Genomic DNA, 17,901 nt, shown 5'->3' on the forward strand with positions numbered 1-17,901 from the left:
CTCCCCCGGCCTCCCAACTTCCCTCGCCCCGACCAGCCAGCCCCAATCGGCCTCCATCAATCCCTGTCACTGGCCAGGCTGAGGGACCCCATCCATGCACGAATTCATGCACTGGGCCTCTAGTAAAAATATATTTTAAAATATATATCTATTTAAAAGAAGTTAAGGGCATAGATGAGGTCCACCAAAACTTGTACTCCTTGCACTGTTTTATTCTTATGGAAATTAACAAGCAGTGGATAGACTGCAATTTTCTGGCTTTTGCTGTTGGTATGAGCCTCACATTCCTGAAAGCCTATTGGAAAGCAGCAATTACGCTGCAAACCCTGCCTCCTGTAGCCATCATTAGAATCACTTCCTCCTCATGGTCGTACTGACTCAGAACACACACAACATGGGCTTTTGTGTGTCCAGGGAGGAATTGACAGTATCTCGGGCCTTGCCCAAGTCAAGAGAGATGTCCATTCCCTAACACATTTATTGTCCTAGTAAATGTCTGGAGTGGTCTGAACTGAGTGAGTGGTTAAGTCAAGGGCATTTAGATAGCAGGCAATCAGAGTAGGAGCCATGATGCCTGGATTGAAAGGTCCACTTTGCCTTGGTTTCTCGGGATGCTCCTAGGCAGCAGGGGCTCAAGTTCAAGGGCCCTTTCTGCAAGTCTGTTGATGTAACCATGCTGAGACAGAGGCCATCTTGGTCTCATCTCTGTGTCCAAAGGAGACATGGTCTAAGAGAGCAGCTAATATTTTCCTGGAGCTTGGGAGTAGCTCATGTGTCAGAGAAGATGTGTCTCTTGTCCACCTGGAGGCATTAAAAGACAGCAGCTATTTTGAAACCACGGTTGGCCTGTGCTTGGTGAAAATGGCCTGAAATTTACCTGTGGTGTATTGCTTTAAGTGCCATCATGGATATGGTCTCCAGTGCATTGGTCAGTCCATTCAATAGAGGCATTAAAATAACCACAAGCTTTTTAGTCTTTGTTCCTCTTCGAGTGAGCTGGCTTTTTTTTTTTTTTTTGCTAGCACTCGGGCCCTCTGGGACAAGTCAATTATGAAATAAGACCTTGAGCTCTCAGTGCTAAGAAGACCCAAGGGCCCTGTGAGGGTGGAGGAGGGGAAGGGTGATGATGAAAGAGATGCACCTTGGATGAGGTCCCACTAGAAATGGGTCTTGCAGTTTAATGGGTTATTGTGACATAAAAGAATGTTGGATTCTGCACAGGTTTCTTCTGTCATCACCTGTCTTTCTATCCTCCCCACGCCTACAGCCCTGCCCTATCACTGTCCTAACTACCTTCTCCTTCCTGCGTCCCACCTCACTCTCTGACTTGCCCATAATCGGCAGGTGCGGAAGAACGTAGAGTCAATAGTGAGGCCATATTACCTGTGCCTGGCAGATTGGAGAAACTTAATCCTGTTTGACAGGGACTAGGATGGTCCAAACTAGGGCAACATCAAGGGTTTGGCTCCTGAGAGTGGGAGTTAAAGGGAAATGTTCTCTCCAGGAAACCAAGAGTGGAAAAAGACAGGATGTGCCTGAAATAAAGCCCCAAACCAGTGGTTCTCAACCTTCCTAATGCTGCGACCTTTTAATACAGTTCCTCATGTTGTGGTGACCCCCAACCATAAAATTATGTTCATTGCTACTTCCTAACTGTAATTTTACTACTTTTAATTAATCATAATGTAAATATCTGTGTTTTCCAGTGGTTTTAGGCTCTACAGCAGCGGTTCTCAACCCCGCTAGCAAGGTTGCCTAAGACCATCGGAAAATCCAGATATTTACATTACGACCTAGAGACACAAGTGATGTGGTATAAAAGGCAAAGATTGTTGTCAGAAAGTCCTGGGGACAAATTTCATCTCAGTTCCTTATCAGTTGTGTGTCCTTGAGAAAGTCATTTCATATCTATGACCTTAAACTTCCTTATCTGTAAACTGAGCATAATAAAGGGTTATTATAATGATCCCAAATGATAAATATTGTATCTAACATATGGTAGGTGTGTGAAAAGCATGGCGCAGTGGATAGAGTGTCGGCCTCGGGTTCAGTTCTGGTCAAGGGCATGTACCTTTATCCCCAGCCCTGGTTGGGGTGCATGCAGGAGGCAACCAATCAATGTGTCTCTCTCATGGAAGTGTCTGTCTCCTTGTCTCTCCCCTTCCCTTTCACTCTCTCTAAAAATCAATGGAAAAATATTCTCAGGAGAGGATTAACAACAATCAAATAAAATAAGAAACAAGAGTTAATAGAAGATAAAAACATCAACATATGCTAACCTCCCTCATTGAAATCAATAAAAAATTAAGTAGGTCCCATAATAGACAAACTTCTTTGCTCATCTTCATTACCGTTCGTGTACTTTCTATTAACTTATTTCTTAGTGTCATTATGAAGTTATGGCCTTTCACAAACTCATCATATTTCAATTAGCCACTATTATTATGCCCTTTTGGATGTTCAAATTATAATTTGGCCAGTGGGAGACCTCCAAGCTAGATCTTACGTCCTTTCAGCCTTGTCCCTGGCATCTATGAAGGTATTTCTGTTTCTGGCAACAGTAGGGTATTCCAGGCTCATTCTTTTCTCATTCTTTTTTTTTTTTTGTGTGTGTGTGTGTGTGTGTGTGTGTGTGTACACATGCGCACATACAAGCACGGGCATGCACACCCCAGAGAGCGCTAGTTTCCTTCCAGTGAAGTATTAGCCATCCAAATCCGGGCATTTAGGAATTCATGTGAGAACAGGCAGTGAATCAAACGCTGCTACTGTCGAGACACTTCTAACTGGAAAATATTGCTTTTTAACATCACGAGTTCACATTGATTCTTCCCCCCTAATATTATTAACATAATTAAATTGCCGTACTTGACGCTTCTTATAGCATGAGGTCTCGCTGACTCTGAGATGTCTTATGCCTTGCTGTAACAGATGACCTCAGCTTGAACCTGTGCCTGTCATCACTCTCGCCTTGACAGTGACTTCGTGCTGGTCTTCAGGTCACACTGCCGTCCAAGGGCTTTGAGCACGTGGTCCTCGTGACCTTTATCGCACTGATTTCCACTGTCAGCCCAGATGACGTCCGGGCCCCTGGGAAATGTTCCCAAGTGCCTCTGGGCCCTGAGGAGCAATTGTTCTGGATGGTGGCATGCTGAGTTTTTTTAAATTTAAATATGTATTTATTGATCTCAAAGAGGAAGGGAGAGGAAGAGAGAGATAGAAACATCAATGATGAGAATCATTGATTGCCTGCCTCCGGCACGCCCCACACTGGGGATTGAGCCAGCCACGCGGACACGTGTCCTGATCAAGAATTAAACCGTGAGCTCCTGGCTCCTAGGTAGATGTTCAACCACTGAGCCACACTGGCAGGTTGTGACTATGTCTCTTGATGTGGAGGAGTTCTAATTGTGGAATACTCAAATCTGTCTATTTTTTCCTTTGTAATTACTTTCATTGTTTCTCTGCTGAGAGTGCCTCTCCCTCTCCAGAGACCGGAGAAAGTATTCACTTATATTTTCGCCTATGTGTTGTTCTTTCATCCAGCTGTTTTTATTGTTTCTGTTTTGGGCTGCTGGGTGGTGAGGCTATGATTTGAGTTAATTTTCTCAGCCACCTGATGAACCTCTCTGTTTTTTTGTTGTGCGTACTTTGTTAAGCTGGGATATATACCGGGGTCTATGTCAGGGCTGATTGCTCTAGTCTGACAATATATCTGCCAGCTCTTTCTGCCAGTTCTTGAGCTGGTTCAGTGTTGCTTGCATTTTATTTATCCTCACTAGAGGATATTTTTTCCATTGATTTTTAGAGAGAGTGGAAGGGAAAGAGGAGGAGGAGAGAAACATTGATGTGATAAAAATATTGTTGCCTCTGCACATGCCCCAACTGGGGCAGGGATCAAACTTGCATCCCAGGTACATGCCCTTGACCAGGAATTGAACCTGTGACCCTTTGCTGTGTGGGGCGATGGTCTAACCATATCTGGAAAAATATAATATGGAATTATCTGTCTTTGTAAACGTCTGAAAGATGTCACTGGTAAAATTTTCAGACAATGGAACATCTTTAGAGATAATTATCTTAGGGTGAGGTAAAATTATCCACTTAATTCACGTTTAAAAATCTATTGACACTTTAAAAAATATTTTCTTATTTGTTAAAATTCTCCTGGTTTTATTTTATATTTCTTTTCTACTTCTACTTTCCATGAATGTTCTTTCTTTTATTTTTTCATGTGGGTTTTGAATTCACCATTTAAAAAAGTTGCAGCTACACTGATTTTTATCGTTTTTACTTCTTTGCTGAGCTTTAGGATATGTTCCAATTAAGAGATATACAGTTTAGGATATAGAACTATGAATATTGTAAGTAGCAAACGCAGGCTGTACGGTACAAAAGCATATGGACCAGGCTAATTGGAAAGTGGAGGGGGTAGAAAGAAAACTGGGAGGAAGAGGAAATCAGTTAGTTTCAAGCCCAAGAGGTTGGCTTAGCCCCAGTTCCGCCCTTTGTTGGACACAATATATGATCAGTATATTTTCAGAAAAAAAAAAATATCCACCCATGGGGTAAGAATCTAAGCATCTATTTTCCATCCCAGCCACAATCAGAAGTCATTCTTTGCATGTATTCAACTCTGTATTTGCCTGCGAACAAAACTGAAGCTGGCAGAAAGATGGTCCATGTGAATTACTTGGACGACAGCTTCTCATTGTGTCCGATTACATTGAGGCCGCTCGCTGGGAGGAACACTGGGTGATATTGTCATGTCCGTTCCCCCCCCCCCCCCTCCCACCCCATGCCCATCAAGTTAACCCGCTTCTCTCCCACGTAAATGAATCGATGGTCCTTCCCAACGTGGTGGGCGAAAAGCTCTCTAAATCCTCATTGCAGCTTAGTAATATTTTAGGAATAAAAAGGCAGTTTATCTTTCCCACGATAACCAGTCTTCTTTGCGGGTCCCTAGACCAGCTCGCCAGATTACATGGTTTCCTGATGTTTGAAATAGCTCTCCTAGCCAACAAAGCAAGGAATCGTGGGACCACGGCCTTAGCTAGCAAAAGGAACATCCAATTTAGAAAAGTCTCCTGGCCCAGCAAAGTGGTCCAGAGGCCAAAACAATCACGTCATTCATAACACCAACCATTCTGGAATTTGCCATCGACCACTAGGGGGATAGATGGATGACAAAAACTCTAACCCAGATGGTTGGCTCCCAAAGGTCACATGTAAGGTCGCCTAGTTGAGGCGTTGGGTAGGGCTTAAGCTATTGGACATCATGGTCAATTGTCCATTTCAGAGGCTGGTTGGAGGCGGCACCACAGGTCTGGGGAGGCCTAAACCCTTTCTTGATCCCCCTCCTCCTCCTCCTTGGAGATTCCACCCCTTTGGGGTACAAAAAGCAGGGGGATGTTCAGTTCCTGCCACTTTGCAGGCTGTGAGCTCCAAAAAGCCACTGTTGCTCCTTCTTGGGAGTAAAATGGGGCTCATGTGATCAGCCCTCTCTGTGGGGGGATTTGAATGAGACACAGGGCCCCGAAGCACTATGGGTAATCACGTGCTGTACAGGTGGGATGACAGTTACTCTCTCACTGCTGCTCCCTCTGTCTGCATGGGAGAGAAGCCAGCCCTAGCAGCTGCTGGTCATAATCCACCTCCCACCCGGGAGCCCCGATCTAGAGGTAAATAAAAGAGGAGCAAGAGGGAAGGGACTGAACATGTTAAATTCCTTCTGTCACGAGGCTGACAGCTAATTTCCTTCGGCCAACTGTGATTATTCTCGGAGCTTGAAGCACAGGATTATTTTCATGGCTGCTCACTGTTAATTAGAGGAGGAATCCACAATGCGGCTAAAGCATCTGATTCCTCTAAAGAAAGTTCAATGTTTTACCTAAAATAAAAGGTCAAAACTGAAAAATGCCTGTATGCCTTTGGAGGCAAAGAAGTATAGCACAGAGAGTGGGACTGAGATTCAAGTCCTGTCCCTTTTGAGTTGTGTGACCCTGGGCTAGTCACTGCACTGCTCTGAGTCTGTATTTTTTTTTTTTAAATAATATATATATTTTATTGATTTCAGAGAAGAAGAGAGAGGGGGAGAGAGAGAGAGAAACATTAATGATGAGAGCCAACCATTGATCAGCTGCCTCCTGCAGCCAATTAAGCCCACATCCCAGGCCTGTGCCCTGACTGGGAATTGAACTGTGACCTCCAGGTTCACAGGTCAACACTCAGCCGGTCTCTGAGTCTGTATTCAAAATACAGCAATAGTATGAATCCTGCCCTCCCCCACAGACAGACCACTGCGTGATAAATGAGATAATATGTAGGGAGTCGCTGAGCATCATGGCTGTGATATCAAACACCTTGTCTGCCTTTGGTGTGTGCCATTGGTAAGGCTAGCTAACCTTCCTGGACCTGTTTCCTTACCTGTGAAACGGGGCTAATAATAGTAACTGGTTTAGAGGATGGCGGTGGGGACTGAAGTATAATATTAGGGCAGCGAAGCGCTTGGAACAGATGGGGCCAGGCCAGAGCACGCAGACAACACACATTAGCTCTTGTTATTGCAAAGGACGAATGTAAATAAGACGGGAAGACTCCAGCGTGTTCTGAGTGCCATTCCAACAGCAGCAGGACCGCTGTTCAGAGACCAGGGAACCGGCTCGGCTCTGCGGCTCCGTGTGGAAGCAGGAAGGGGCTAGCTCGCCAAGGGTCCCCTCAGGACCCAGGGAGGAAGCACTGCCCAGGTGCCAGAGTGAGGGAGGCCATGGGTGAAGGACAGGATCCTGCAGAAAAGTTGGCCGTGACTGAGGGACAGGTGCGGGGAGCAAGGGAGGGCTGCCGTGAGGTGACAGACTGCCGGGGGAATAGAGTAGCCATGGCGATAGGAATTGGGGAGGATGCAAAAAGACCTCTGGCGGGAGGTGCAGACAGGAAACAGCCCAGATGCCAGGAGGGGAGCCCCTGAAAGGGACAGGGGGCCCAGCTGAGAGCATGTCTAGAGCCACACAAGCATGAAGCGGTTTCTGTTTAAATGGTCCCGCAATGCAATGCCCCCGTCTTTGCCCCACCCATTCTCCTCCGAATTCTTTGGGAGGAAGTGACAATGATGAGTGTTCATTGCTGTTCAGTTCCAAATGTGAGCGTGCATGGGTACACAGGAGCCTAAGAGAGCGATCACCACTCCCCTCCCCTCTGCCCCCTCACCGGGGTCTTGCCCGGTTTCCTCCAGGCTTCCAGAAGCTGCCTGAGGACTAGCAGAATCGAATGGCAGTGCCACGCGGCCCAAACTCCCGGCACTGATTTATAAAGAGCAGCCGCCACGGGAGGGGGCATGCAGGCCAAGGTCAGGGAGAGTGGCCACAAAACAAAGCAGGGGTGGGACCCAGGCGGGCCAGTACCTAATCGCTTCCTGAGAGTTGATGCAGCCCAGGCTGCCGCTTCCTGGGGGAAGGGCTCCAGCGGATGGAGGGCTGGACAGGGCCCTCTGCTGGGGTCGCTGAGGCCCTGCAGCAGCCTAGACACCGGCTTGGGGGGGAGGGGGGCGCGGCTGATCCTTGTGGGGCTCCCATGGGTGAACTTCCCTCTTGCGGTGCTTCCGTCCCTTTCTCCCCTGGAGGTCTGGGGCCCTGTGGGGGTGCCCTCGGTGCGGGGAGAGCAGAGCAGAGGCCCTCTGGCTGCAGAGGCCTCCACAGCTCCCACCTCTGGCACCTCCTCAGGCCCCGGAGCATCCGTCCCCAGAAATACCGGGGCGGAGGCAGAGAGACCGCAACTCCCCTTTCTGGGTACTCGGCGTGTTCTCTCTTCCTAGAAACAGCCCCTCCCCTCCGGCCTAGCGCCCCGGCCCCGAGCTCTCGGTCCCCACCCGGCGGGGGCGCCCACGCACCCCTTCTCTGCGCCGCCCGTTCCGCCTGCAGTACCACCCAGTGTCCGCGGGGGCGCCCCGTGGCCCGCAGCGCCACCTAGGGGCCGGGCACCTCCTCCTTCCTTCTTCCCTCCCTCCCTTCCTCCCTCTCTGCCTCCCTTTCTGCCTCCCTTCCTCCGGGGTACCCCCGCCCCCCGCGCCCCGCTTACTCCGCAGGGACTCTCCCTCTCCGGGCTCGCTCGGGCTGCGGGACCTTCCTTCCCAGCCCGGGCCCAGGGGCCGCTTGGGCGCCCGAGCCGGCCCCCCTCCCGCCTCCCCGGGGGACGCGGGAGCCGCGAGAGGCGCGGCCGGGGCGGGCCCGGGGATCGGGCTCGGGCCGCGGGTGGAGGCGGAGGAGGCGAGGGCCGGCGCTGCCGGAGGAGCCGGGGAAGCCGGCGGTGGCAGCAGCGGCGGTGACGGCGGCGGGCGGCGCGGGAAGCCCCTGTGATTGGCACAGCCCGGGCCGGAGGAGGAGGCGCGGGGCGGGCGGAGGAGGCGGAGGAGGAGGAGGAGGAGGAGGAGGAGGAAGGGGGCGAGCGCAGGCAGCGGAGGCGGCAGTGAGGAGCTGTGTTGCCACCTCTCCAGCCCCGGCAGGCAGGCAGGCAGCACCGGGGCGGCCGCCGCGGGCCAGGGGTGGGGACAGCACTTGGCCTCGCCGGGCAGCGGTCCCGACCCCCGGGCCGAGCGGCCGAGCGGCAGCGGCGGCGGCGGCGGGAGCAGGATGCAGGGCAAGAAGCCGGGCGGCTCGTCGTCGGGCGGCGGCCGGAGCGGCGAGCTGCAGGGGGACGAGGCGCAGAGGAACAAGAAGAAGAAAAAGAAGGTGTCCTGCTTCTCCAACATCAAGATCTTCCTGGTGTCCGAGTGCGCGCTGATGCTGGCGCAGGGCACGGTGGGCGCCTACCTGGTGAGTAGCCGGTGCCAACTCCGCCGGCTGGCACGAGGAGGGGACGCGGGCGTGACCTCCGCCCGGCGTGGAGGTTGGCGAGTGGTGCAGAGGCGGCTGCCGGGGGAGCTGCCGGCGGCTGGGGCTGCCGAGCTGCCGAGCGAGCCGGGAGCGGGCGGGACCGCGGATGCGGGCAGCTGCTCCTGCGGCCGGCCGGCGGGGGGCTGGGGACCCGGGGAGGAGAGGTTGCCTGCTGGCAGGTGGGCGGGAAACCTTGCCTGTCCCTCTGGAAAGTGCACCCAGACGGAGAGTGGAGGGGCCCCCCCTTGGAGAGGAAGGCATCGCGGATTTGGGGTGACCTGCACTTGGGAAGAAAAGCTAGTTAGCACCCTGCGTCCTCGGCTCTCTCCATTCCATCCGCCTGGAGAACAAATCCATTATGCATCATTTTCTCCATCCGCCAATTATGGGGGTGGGTGGGTGTGTGGAATAGATTTAACAGCTTAGAGGAAATGGGTCTGAGTGTGGCCTGATCCCAACGGGGCTGAGTGGGGACCCCCCTGCTCCGTATCCCATTAGCCATCTCGGGGCGCCTGGAGTAAAGTTACCATACCTGGGGAGCAGCTGTGAGTTTGTGTAGTTCCTGCTCCCACTCTGAGCCCTACGTTCCCCCCCCCCCCCCCTTGTCTGTGGCCCACAGGAGGTTGCATCATTTCTCGAGCTGTATGTCTGTCTGATTCGCCTTCTAAAGGGATAATGATGCTCAGAAGGCCCAGGGGTGCATAACGGAGCGGAGGAGACGGCTGGTAATGACTCAGCATGTCAGATGCCCCCTCTGCTGCTCTCTCCTGCCCCGGCAGGTGGTCCCAACTCGAGTGCCAGAGAGGCAGGTCCCCACCCGAGTACCGTCCTGTCTAAACATGAGGCGGTTTTTCCGAGTGTTTGGTGTTAAATCATCACTTGACTATTGACCCGAAACCGGCCTCAGATGTCACAGACTTCAGTGTTCGCGAGCAAGTTTGTAGAAACAGAATGGGACATGATCTTGGCTATTGGCTAACCGCATCCAGAGAGAGAACTTTTCCCCAGGGTACCCCACATGCCTCCTTCCTGGCCATGGGTTCCGGGTCACGAGGGCCAGACGCGAAGTCCCCCGGATCATTCCTAAGCCACGTCTCGGGACTCCCGGCTGGCCGTCCGAGGGAAGCGTGAGCAGGCTCGGTCTGCGGAGTGGGGCAGTCGGGTATGTGGCTCCGATAGAAGACTGTCCAAACCTGGCTCCGTTCGTGGAGTGACCAAGTCACAAAGCTTCTGCAAATCAAGTGCGTTTCCTTTGGTCTTTGTGAGGTGAAAGGAGGGCGAAACCCGGTCCCTGGCCACCCAGGATCTGCCTTGGCACATTTTGTTCTGTTTAGATTTTTGTTATGTAGGATGCACATTTTCTTTTTTTCTTACCGTTACCATACCCAGTTGCATGCAGTACCTGTGGCCTTTGGATTTTTTGGGGGTAGGGGCAAACCATGGCTTGAGGGTCCGTGTATCAGAGGATATTTGTTAAAATATTAAAATAGGTGCCTGTATTCCTAAGATGCAGATAAATGCTCATAAACATACGTGGGTCTTTGTGGTACCATGTGCGAAGTATGTAATTCCTCAGCAGGTGGGTCCGTGTTTCAAAGAGGATAATTAGCGTGCGAACAGCTGCCTCCAGTTGAACAGTTTGTTTGCCTCTAACCAGTTTTGTTCAGTCGAGCGCGGCGTTCACGCGTGGCAAACGCCAACAGAACTTTCCCCAGCACGAGTGACAGAGGCACGGCTTCGCGCTAGCTCACAGTGATCTGCGGCTTTTAGAGAGGAATGAGGCTGGTCTCCCATCCGATGAGTGGCCCTAGCCCGTTAGAAAGGGAAGCGGAGGGCTGGTGGGGGGAAGGGGGGTGGATGTATAGAGTCAGGGCTGGCCCTAGGGGATAGGAAGTTGCTTTTAATCCTGATACAGGCGAGAGGCAGCCGGAGGCATCCAGCCCATCTGGTGGGGGTTCCTCGCCCTCCGGGCCTGGGCCGGTGGAAAAGCCTGGTTCAGGGGCAGGGTGACAGCCATCAACAGGTGACCTGGCCGGAGGCACATGGGGCCCACGGGAGGACAGGCCCCGGAAGCGGACTCCATTCTGATTCCTAGGAGTCGCTCGGGGCTATGCCTCGCCTGGCTGCCCCGGCCTCTCCGCCGCCATCCGTGGGAACCTCATGAAAATAAATAGTTTGTCCGCCAGGGCCGACTGAGCCCACTCGCCACGGGGTTTTGCTCTTCTGGGTCACTTGGGAGAGTTCATCTGTGACGTGGCAGGCGGAATGAAAAGTTTGCTGCTCCTCCAGCTACGCGAGACTTCGTTACGGATGATTGGACAGTTTACATGTCAGGATGTTTGCAGGAAGGCACATTTCTCCCTGAGAGCCGCTGATGGCAGGTGATCACACACACGCAGGGTCCGTGTGCAGGATGCGTGTCCTATAGGATCGCCAGTCCTGGGCCCGTGACGTGATTTCCTACCAGACTCCAGAAGTCCACGTGGTACCTTTTATGGAGTCCTCCCAAGTGCGGTGTTTTGCACTTGAGGCTTCGTTTCCGCTTTTCCCTTTTCTCTCTGAAAAGACAGATTTCGTGGTGTCTTGAGTGACACAGGTGTGATCTTCCCATCTGCTGACCTGAAACAGGATTTGAGAAACCACAGTGAAAAGCAGGACTTTCAGTGTGTGTGTGTGTGTGTGTGTGTTCCTTTAAGGAGCCTGCCCAGATAACTCCTGGATATGAGAAAGCCACCCATCACTAAGCTAGCCAGGGGGCCAGCAACTCCTGCATGGTGTTGTTGTGTCCCGCACTCTCAGGGGAGTGTGGGACACTGACTTTGTCCTTGAAGCCCAGACTCAGTGATCATGTGGGTAAGGTGTTCCGGCTGCAACCTGGGCCAGCTGTGGATTCTGAGATCTGTTCCTGTTTCACATCTTTTTTCATTGGAAATCATGCTTTGGATCAGCCAACAGTCCCAGGGGTGTTTTCTCTCCGTCACTGAAACTGCAAAACGGCCCCTCAGTGGAAGAAGAGAGACCCACCCGTTCAGTTTGATCGTCACCATATGAGGAATAGAGACTACAAGTTCATATTCCTTTACTCGGGCCGAAACCGGTTTGGCTCCGAGGATAGAGCGTCAGTCTGCGGACTGAAAGGTCCCAGGTTCGATTCCGGTCAAGGGCATGTACATTAGCTGCGGGCACATCCCTGGTAGGGGTTGAGCAGGAGGCAGCTGGCTGATGTTTCTCTCTCATCGATGTTTCTGGCTCTCTATTCTTCTCCCTTCCTCTCTGTAAAAAAAAAAAAAATCAATAAAAAAATATATATATTAAAAAAAATATTCCTTTACTCGGGACTTGTCTCCTGGCAGTGCCAGTCTGAACTCTGACCTACTTGCCGGGTTGTAACGTCTGCCTGAGGCTTGGGCCTCCTGGGGAAGGCGCAGGCCTATGGGAACGGGATGCAGTTATCTCGCTCGCACTTGACGGTGTTTGCGGAGATCCGCTGAGCTGTTGCACGCCATCCGCTGAGAGGAGCTGGCCTGTCTTATCAGGTTCCTGAGGCCTGGGGCAGATAAGGCCGCGGACAGGAAATTAAACCCTCCGCCACCTCTGGGCAGCTGTGATCGCCACCCACATACAAACGCATTTGAATTCCCTCGGGATCAAAACGTAGAAACAAAAAATGCCACTTGCATCTCTGCTCGGGCGCACAGGTGGTCCCCAGGACCAAGGGCTGGGCGTGTGCCTGTGCAGAGTTATGCAAAAAACGAGGCCTGAGGTTGTGTGGCCAGGCAGAGAGATGAATGACTGTCTCACCACGTTCCGGCTCACTTGAGAGTCACTTGTTTTTCTAGGCCCGAGAGCAGCCAGTGGGCCGGCGATGAATTGGCGAGATGACCCTCTGGATTTTTTTTATTATTTTTCCTAAAGAACCAGCATTTAAAAGGTGGGTTTTGCACATCTAGCCCATGAGCTGGCAGCTGAGAGACATTTTGGAAGCCCTTGTCAAATTGGCATGATGACTAAGGCAACTGTCTTTCACTTAATCAAATTATTTTTACACACTTACGGTTTACTCAGAGTGACAAATTCCCTGCCATTTGCATAATCGCTCTATTGCCCCAGGTCGTAAGAAATAAGATCACTCTGTTGTTGTTGTTTTTATTTCTTCTTACAGTGTGGTTGACAGTGTTTACCGAATAATTATGTAGGGGAAAATATTATTTCTGAAAGTTCTCTTCAACCAGCTTTGTGTATACGCCTTGGTTTCTGTGCATGTGTTTAATAATTGAAGAAACAGAATTAATTGTGGAGTGAGCAAGATCTTCCTGAATTTTGTAACTCTCTCCCTTTTGAGTTGGAGGAGGGTGATCCAGTGGCCTCTTTGCTATGGCAGGGCCTTGCTAATCCATTGCTCAGCATTTAAGCTCATTTTTTTTTTTTAAATCCTCACCCGAGGATATTTTTCCATGGATTTTGAGAGAGAGTTGGAAGGAAGAGGGAGAGCCTGAGAGAAACATCGATGTGAGAGAGACACATCAATTGGTTGCCTCCCACCCCTGCCCCCGCCCCGTCCCCGCCCATGGCCAGGGATGCCTGCTGCCGGAACAGCATTGCTCTGCATTCACTGATAAGTTTCCTCTGGTGATTGGCACCTGAACCAGAAGGTCTCTGGGAATTCCTCTTGCTCATGGGCTGCCTTGTCCAGGCACCGGATTCACTGGCCCTGGGATCAGTACCACGGAACAAGCAATGATGAGCACACGGCTTCCTTCACGTAGACGCAGGCCTGGGCTCACGATGAGATCTGTGATGCTATTGGCTGGTGACAGCGATAGAGCAGAGGCTGGCATTGGCCTCCGAGTCTGCGCCAGGTCTTCTGCAGCGGCAATGGGAGGGGCAGGGACCCGTGCTGAGCTGACCCTTGTCCTGGGATTCCAGAGTGCTCCCTGAGTGCCAGGCAAGGAAGGTGCAGCCTGCCAGGTGACTGCAGGCAGGCAGGCAGGCATGCAGAAGGCGCTCACCCTTGCTGGGGTGGAAGACAGAATTGTATACCTTTCTATAGCACCCCACTTCCGATGTCACGGACACAGTTAGAATGCACAGATACAACTGTTTTGACTAACCACACTCCTCCAAAGCAGAGAGAGGGGTCCATCTTCACTTCTCCTCACTTACGTTGTGTACATGTGGTCTGTTATACAGCCTGCACATAACTGCTCGCATTACATATTTACATACATGCCCGTGTGCAGGGTCACAGAAGCCAAATCCTGTCTGCCATATTTTATTTATTTTATTTTGAATACCCAAGGAGTGAGGTTATTCCCCCCTCCCCCCATTGATATTTAGAGAGAGAGAGAGAGGAGTGGAGAGAGGAGAGAGAGAGAGAGAGAGAGAGAAACAGCAATGTGAGGGAGACACGTCAACTGGTTGCCTCCTGCAGGCTCCCCAAACGGGGGTGGCCCACAATCCTTGTCTGGGAATGGAACTTGCCACCCTTAGGTGTGCGGGGCCGATGCTCTAACCATTGGGAGACACTGGCCAGGGCATGGGTACTGTTCATAGTGACACGGTTCTACATATTTACTGCAAACATACTAAGTTTGTATTCCCAACAAACTTAGTGAAACATAAAAGTGTTTCAATCACGCTTTGATGCGGGTGTGTAGTGAACTGTACGCTCAAGTTGTTTCCTGTTCTGCGTGAACGTTTTCTCTGGGAGCAAAAGAAATTTAAAAGTAAGAAACGAGTACCAACTGCTAATTCCCTTTATTGCTTTATAATGAATACAGTACTCGGTTTCATCTTAAAGATGCTATAAACATTACTAGCCATGTGGGTATTTGGAAGTGAGTGGAGCAGGGACAGGGCCGGGACATTCAGGGATGGCCGGGAAGCATCTGGTCTGGGGTCACTGAGGAGCGGTGACAAGAGTGTTGGACTTGGTGTCAAAAGATCTGCATTTGAACTTGGTCCTGCTAGTTACCAGCTCCCAATGATCTGACTTACTTGTGCCTCAGTATTCCCATCTGAAAAATGGATATAGCGAGATCCTGTCTTATAGATAGTTGAGAGATTGAAATGAATGGACATGTAATAGAGGGCTGCTCATAGGTGCAGTATTCAGTAAGTGTCTTTTTAATATATGTGTGTGTGTGTGTGTGTGTGTATTTTATTGATTTTTTACAGAGAGGAAGAGAGAGGGAGAGAGAGTTAGAAACATCGATGAGAGAGAATCATCGATCAGCTGCCTCTTGCACACCTCCTACTGGGGATGTGCCCGCAACCAAGGTACATGCCCTTGACCGGAATTGAACCTGGGACCCTTCAGTCTGCAGGCCGATGCTCTATCCGCTGAGCAACACCGGTTTTGGCTTCAGTAAGTGTCTTAACAATAATGGTGTAACCCTCTTCATTGATCTTGGCCCAGTGGAAGCCTCCGTGGGAACCTGAGGATTTGGGTGTTGGGTGAGGCTGGGGCAGCGTTTCCCTAGACGAAAGATCTGGGCCCTTTGCAACTTGTTGTGTTTCTCTGGCTGAAAAGTGGCCACTTCAGTGGAGCGGCAGGAGGAGGGGACCCGGGAGGGACATGTGTTGTGGACATATGCCGCCCGCCAGGCAGCCTTGTGTGAGACGTGCGACCTCGGAGCTCGGCCCTGGTTGCCAGGCAGGGCTCGGGTCTCTGGCCGCGCCCACTGCCTTCACCCGAGTCCTCCGGCAGTAATAGGCAGGGCCCAGCTGGCACACATCCGGGCATTTTCCTGACCTTGGTCCTTGCTGGTTTCTCTAAAGCCGAGCAAACGAACTCTGAGCACAGTCTGATTTCCCTGCCCTGCGGATTCGTCATCTCGGCGTATGGGTTATGGCGATGGTTTTGGAGTCTACCTTCTGCACAGTAACACTCTCCTCCATCTGCAGTGTTTGTTTGTTTGTTGTTAATTCTCACCCGAGGATATTTTTTCCATTGATTTTTAGAAAGAGCAGAAGGGAAGGGGAGAGGCACATACAGAGACATTGATATGAAAGAGACACACCGAGTGGTTGCCTCCCACATGTGCCCAAACTGGGATCCGAGCCTGCAACTGAGGAATGTGCCGTGCCCTTCACTGGAATCAAACCCCGGACCCTTCAGTCCTTGGGCCGAAACTGCTGAGCCAAACAAGCTAGGGCCCATTTGAAGCTTAATATACATATTTCTTTATTGATTTCAGAGAGGAAGGGAGAAGGAGAGAGAGAGAGAAACATCAATGAGAGAGAATCATTGATTGGCTGCCTCCTGCAAGCCCCCCACTGGGGATCGAGCCCGCAACCCAGGCACATGCCCTTGGTGCGGGAATCGAACCTGGGACCCTTCAGTCCGCAGGCTAATGCTCTATCCACTGAGCCAAACTGGTCACACCTGCCCCGGGGAAGTGTGGGGAGTGACCCGGGTTCTTCCCTATGAGTCAGGTTGGGCTGCACCGAGGAAGGAAGCCTGACAGCTCTCCAGAGCGCCGGCCTGTCAGCAGCCACAGTCGTCCGTGCAGCCAGCGGCCCCGGGAGCTTGAGGCCGGGCGTTCTGGTGACAACATGGAGAAAACGGATGTCCCCCTGGATGCGGGCAGAACCCCCAGAGCTGGCTACTCCCAACTTCCCCATTTCGCTTCCTCTTTGTGGCTGTGAGCCGAGCCCGTCTGATGGAGGCCTGAGCAGCTCAGTTCTTCTGTAGAAGCTACGGTAGCCACCAGCTCCTGCTAAAGGACCGGGCGTTCTTCTCCAACAGGGAGTAGGACTTGGCTGTCTAAGAGATAATGACATTTGGTCACCTGAACGTCCCTGGACTTGAAACAGAAGTCTCCTTTGTGACTTCGCGCTCACTGAAGATGGGGAAAAGCAAAAGGCAACGTAGGCTGCTAGCAGCCCTGCCACTCTCACTCCCCTCACCCCGTGGCTTCCTCTTTAAATCCCCTGGCGGTAATGCCTTCTGGGATGGCAGTGCCCAGGTGGCATTGTAAGTCGCCTGGTGACAGAATCAAAGAGTCCTGATGGCAGCAAGGGTGCTTCTCTCCTTTGTGTTGGTTGTCGCTAAAATCTTGGCTCTGGGGACCCGGGAGCAGGCTGTGCCTGCAGACACAGCTGGGCCGGCAGTGCAGTGACCACACGAAGGCCTGAAGTGTGCTCTTTGGTCTGTCTGTGGATCTGTGTGACTGTCCATGCACATGTGAGATTCTGTATGATGTGGTGGCAGATTCTAATTTGTCTGGCAAATTGCCTTTAATATGTATTTTTATTGATTTCAGAGAGGGAGGGATGGAGAGGGGAAGATAGATAGATAGATAGACAGATAGAAACATCAATGATGAGAGAGAATCATTGACCAGCTGCCTCCTGCACGCCCTCTACTGGGGATCAGGCCCACAATACAAGCATGTGCCCTGACTGGGGTAATCAAACCGTGACCTCCTGGTTCATACGTCAACCACTGAACCATACCAGCCTGGCACAAGTTGCCTTTTAAAGGGGGCGGGTCTGTGGTGATGAACCTGGCTGTCTGGTTACCCTTGAAACCTCTCTGTGGTGGGTCTAGAGCAGCAGTTCTCAACCTGTGGGTCACGACCCCTTTGGGGGTTGAACGACCCTTCCACAGGGGTCACCAAAGACCATCGGAAAACACAGATATTTATATTATGATCCATAACAGTAGCAAAATTACAGTTATGTGAAGTAGCAATGAAAATAATTTTATGGTTGGGGGGTCACCACAGTATGAGGAACTGCATTAAAAGGGTCGAGGCCTTAGGGAGAACCACTGGTCCAGAGCCTGCTGTGGCTCTCACTTCATAGCCAGCTGAGCTCCGAGTTACGCAGAGTTAGCAAAAGTGATAAGGAGCTGAGCATGTTTTCAAAAACAGTCCTGGGGCCTGGAATAGAGCAGTGGGCGATCTACGTGCTCCCAGAACCGCTGCCTGCCACTCCGGCAGCCAGCGTGAGGAAGGACGGAAGGATTCCTTTTGCTTTCGTTTCTGCCCTTGCAGCGAGGAGAGAGAGCAGTGTCCCAGAGGTGCTG

The 17,901-nt window shown here is 51.6% G+C and overlaps 1 protein-coding gene across 3 annotated transcripts in view; it reads left to right on the forward strand.

The window, feature by feature from the left end:
• The first annotated feature begins 8,404 nt into the window (after window positions 1-8,404).
• Window positions 8,405-17,901, forward strand: part of SLCO3A1 (solute carrier organic anion transporter family member 3A1) — a 123,432-nt gene continuing 113,935 nt past the window's right edge. For all 3 annotated transcript variants that reach the window (XM_084869115.1, XM_084869114.1, XM_084869116.1), the window contains exon 1: window positions 8,405-8,807. In XM_084869115.1, the coding sequence (XP_084725241.1) occupies window positions 8,625-8,807 (183 nt within the window). In that variant the 5' untranslated portion in view covers window positions 8,405-8,624. The remainder of the gene's footprint in view (window positions 8,808-17,901) is intronic.

This window comes from Pipistrellus hanaki, assembly GCF_964339955.1.
Source record: "Pipistrellus hanaki genome assembly, chromosome: 21".
In the NCBI taxonomy this organism is placed as follows: Eukaryota; Metazoa; Chordata; class Mammalia; order Chiroptera; family Vespertilionidae; genus Pipistrellus; species Pipistrellus hanaki.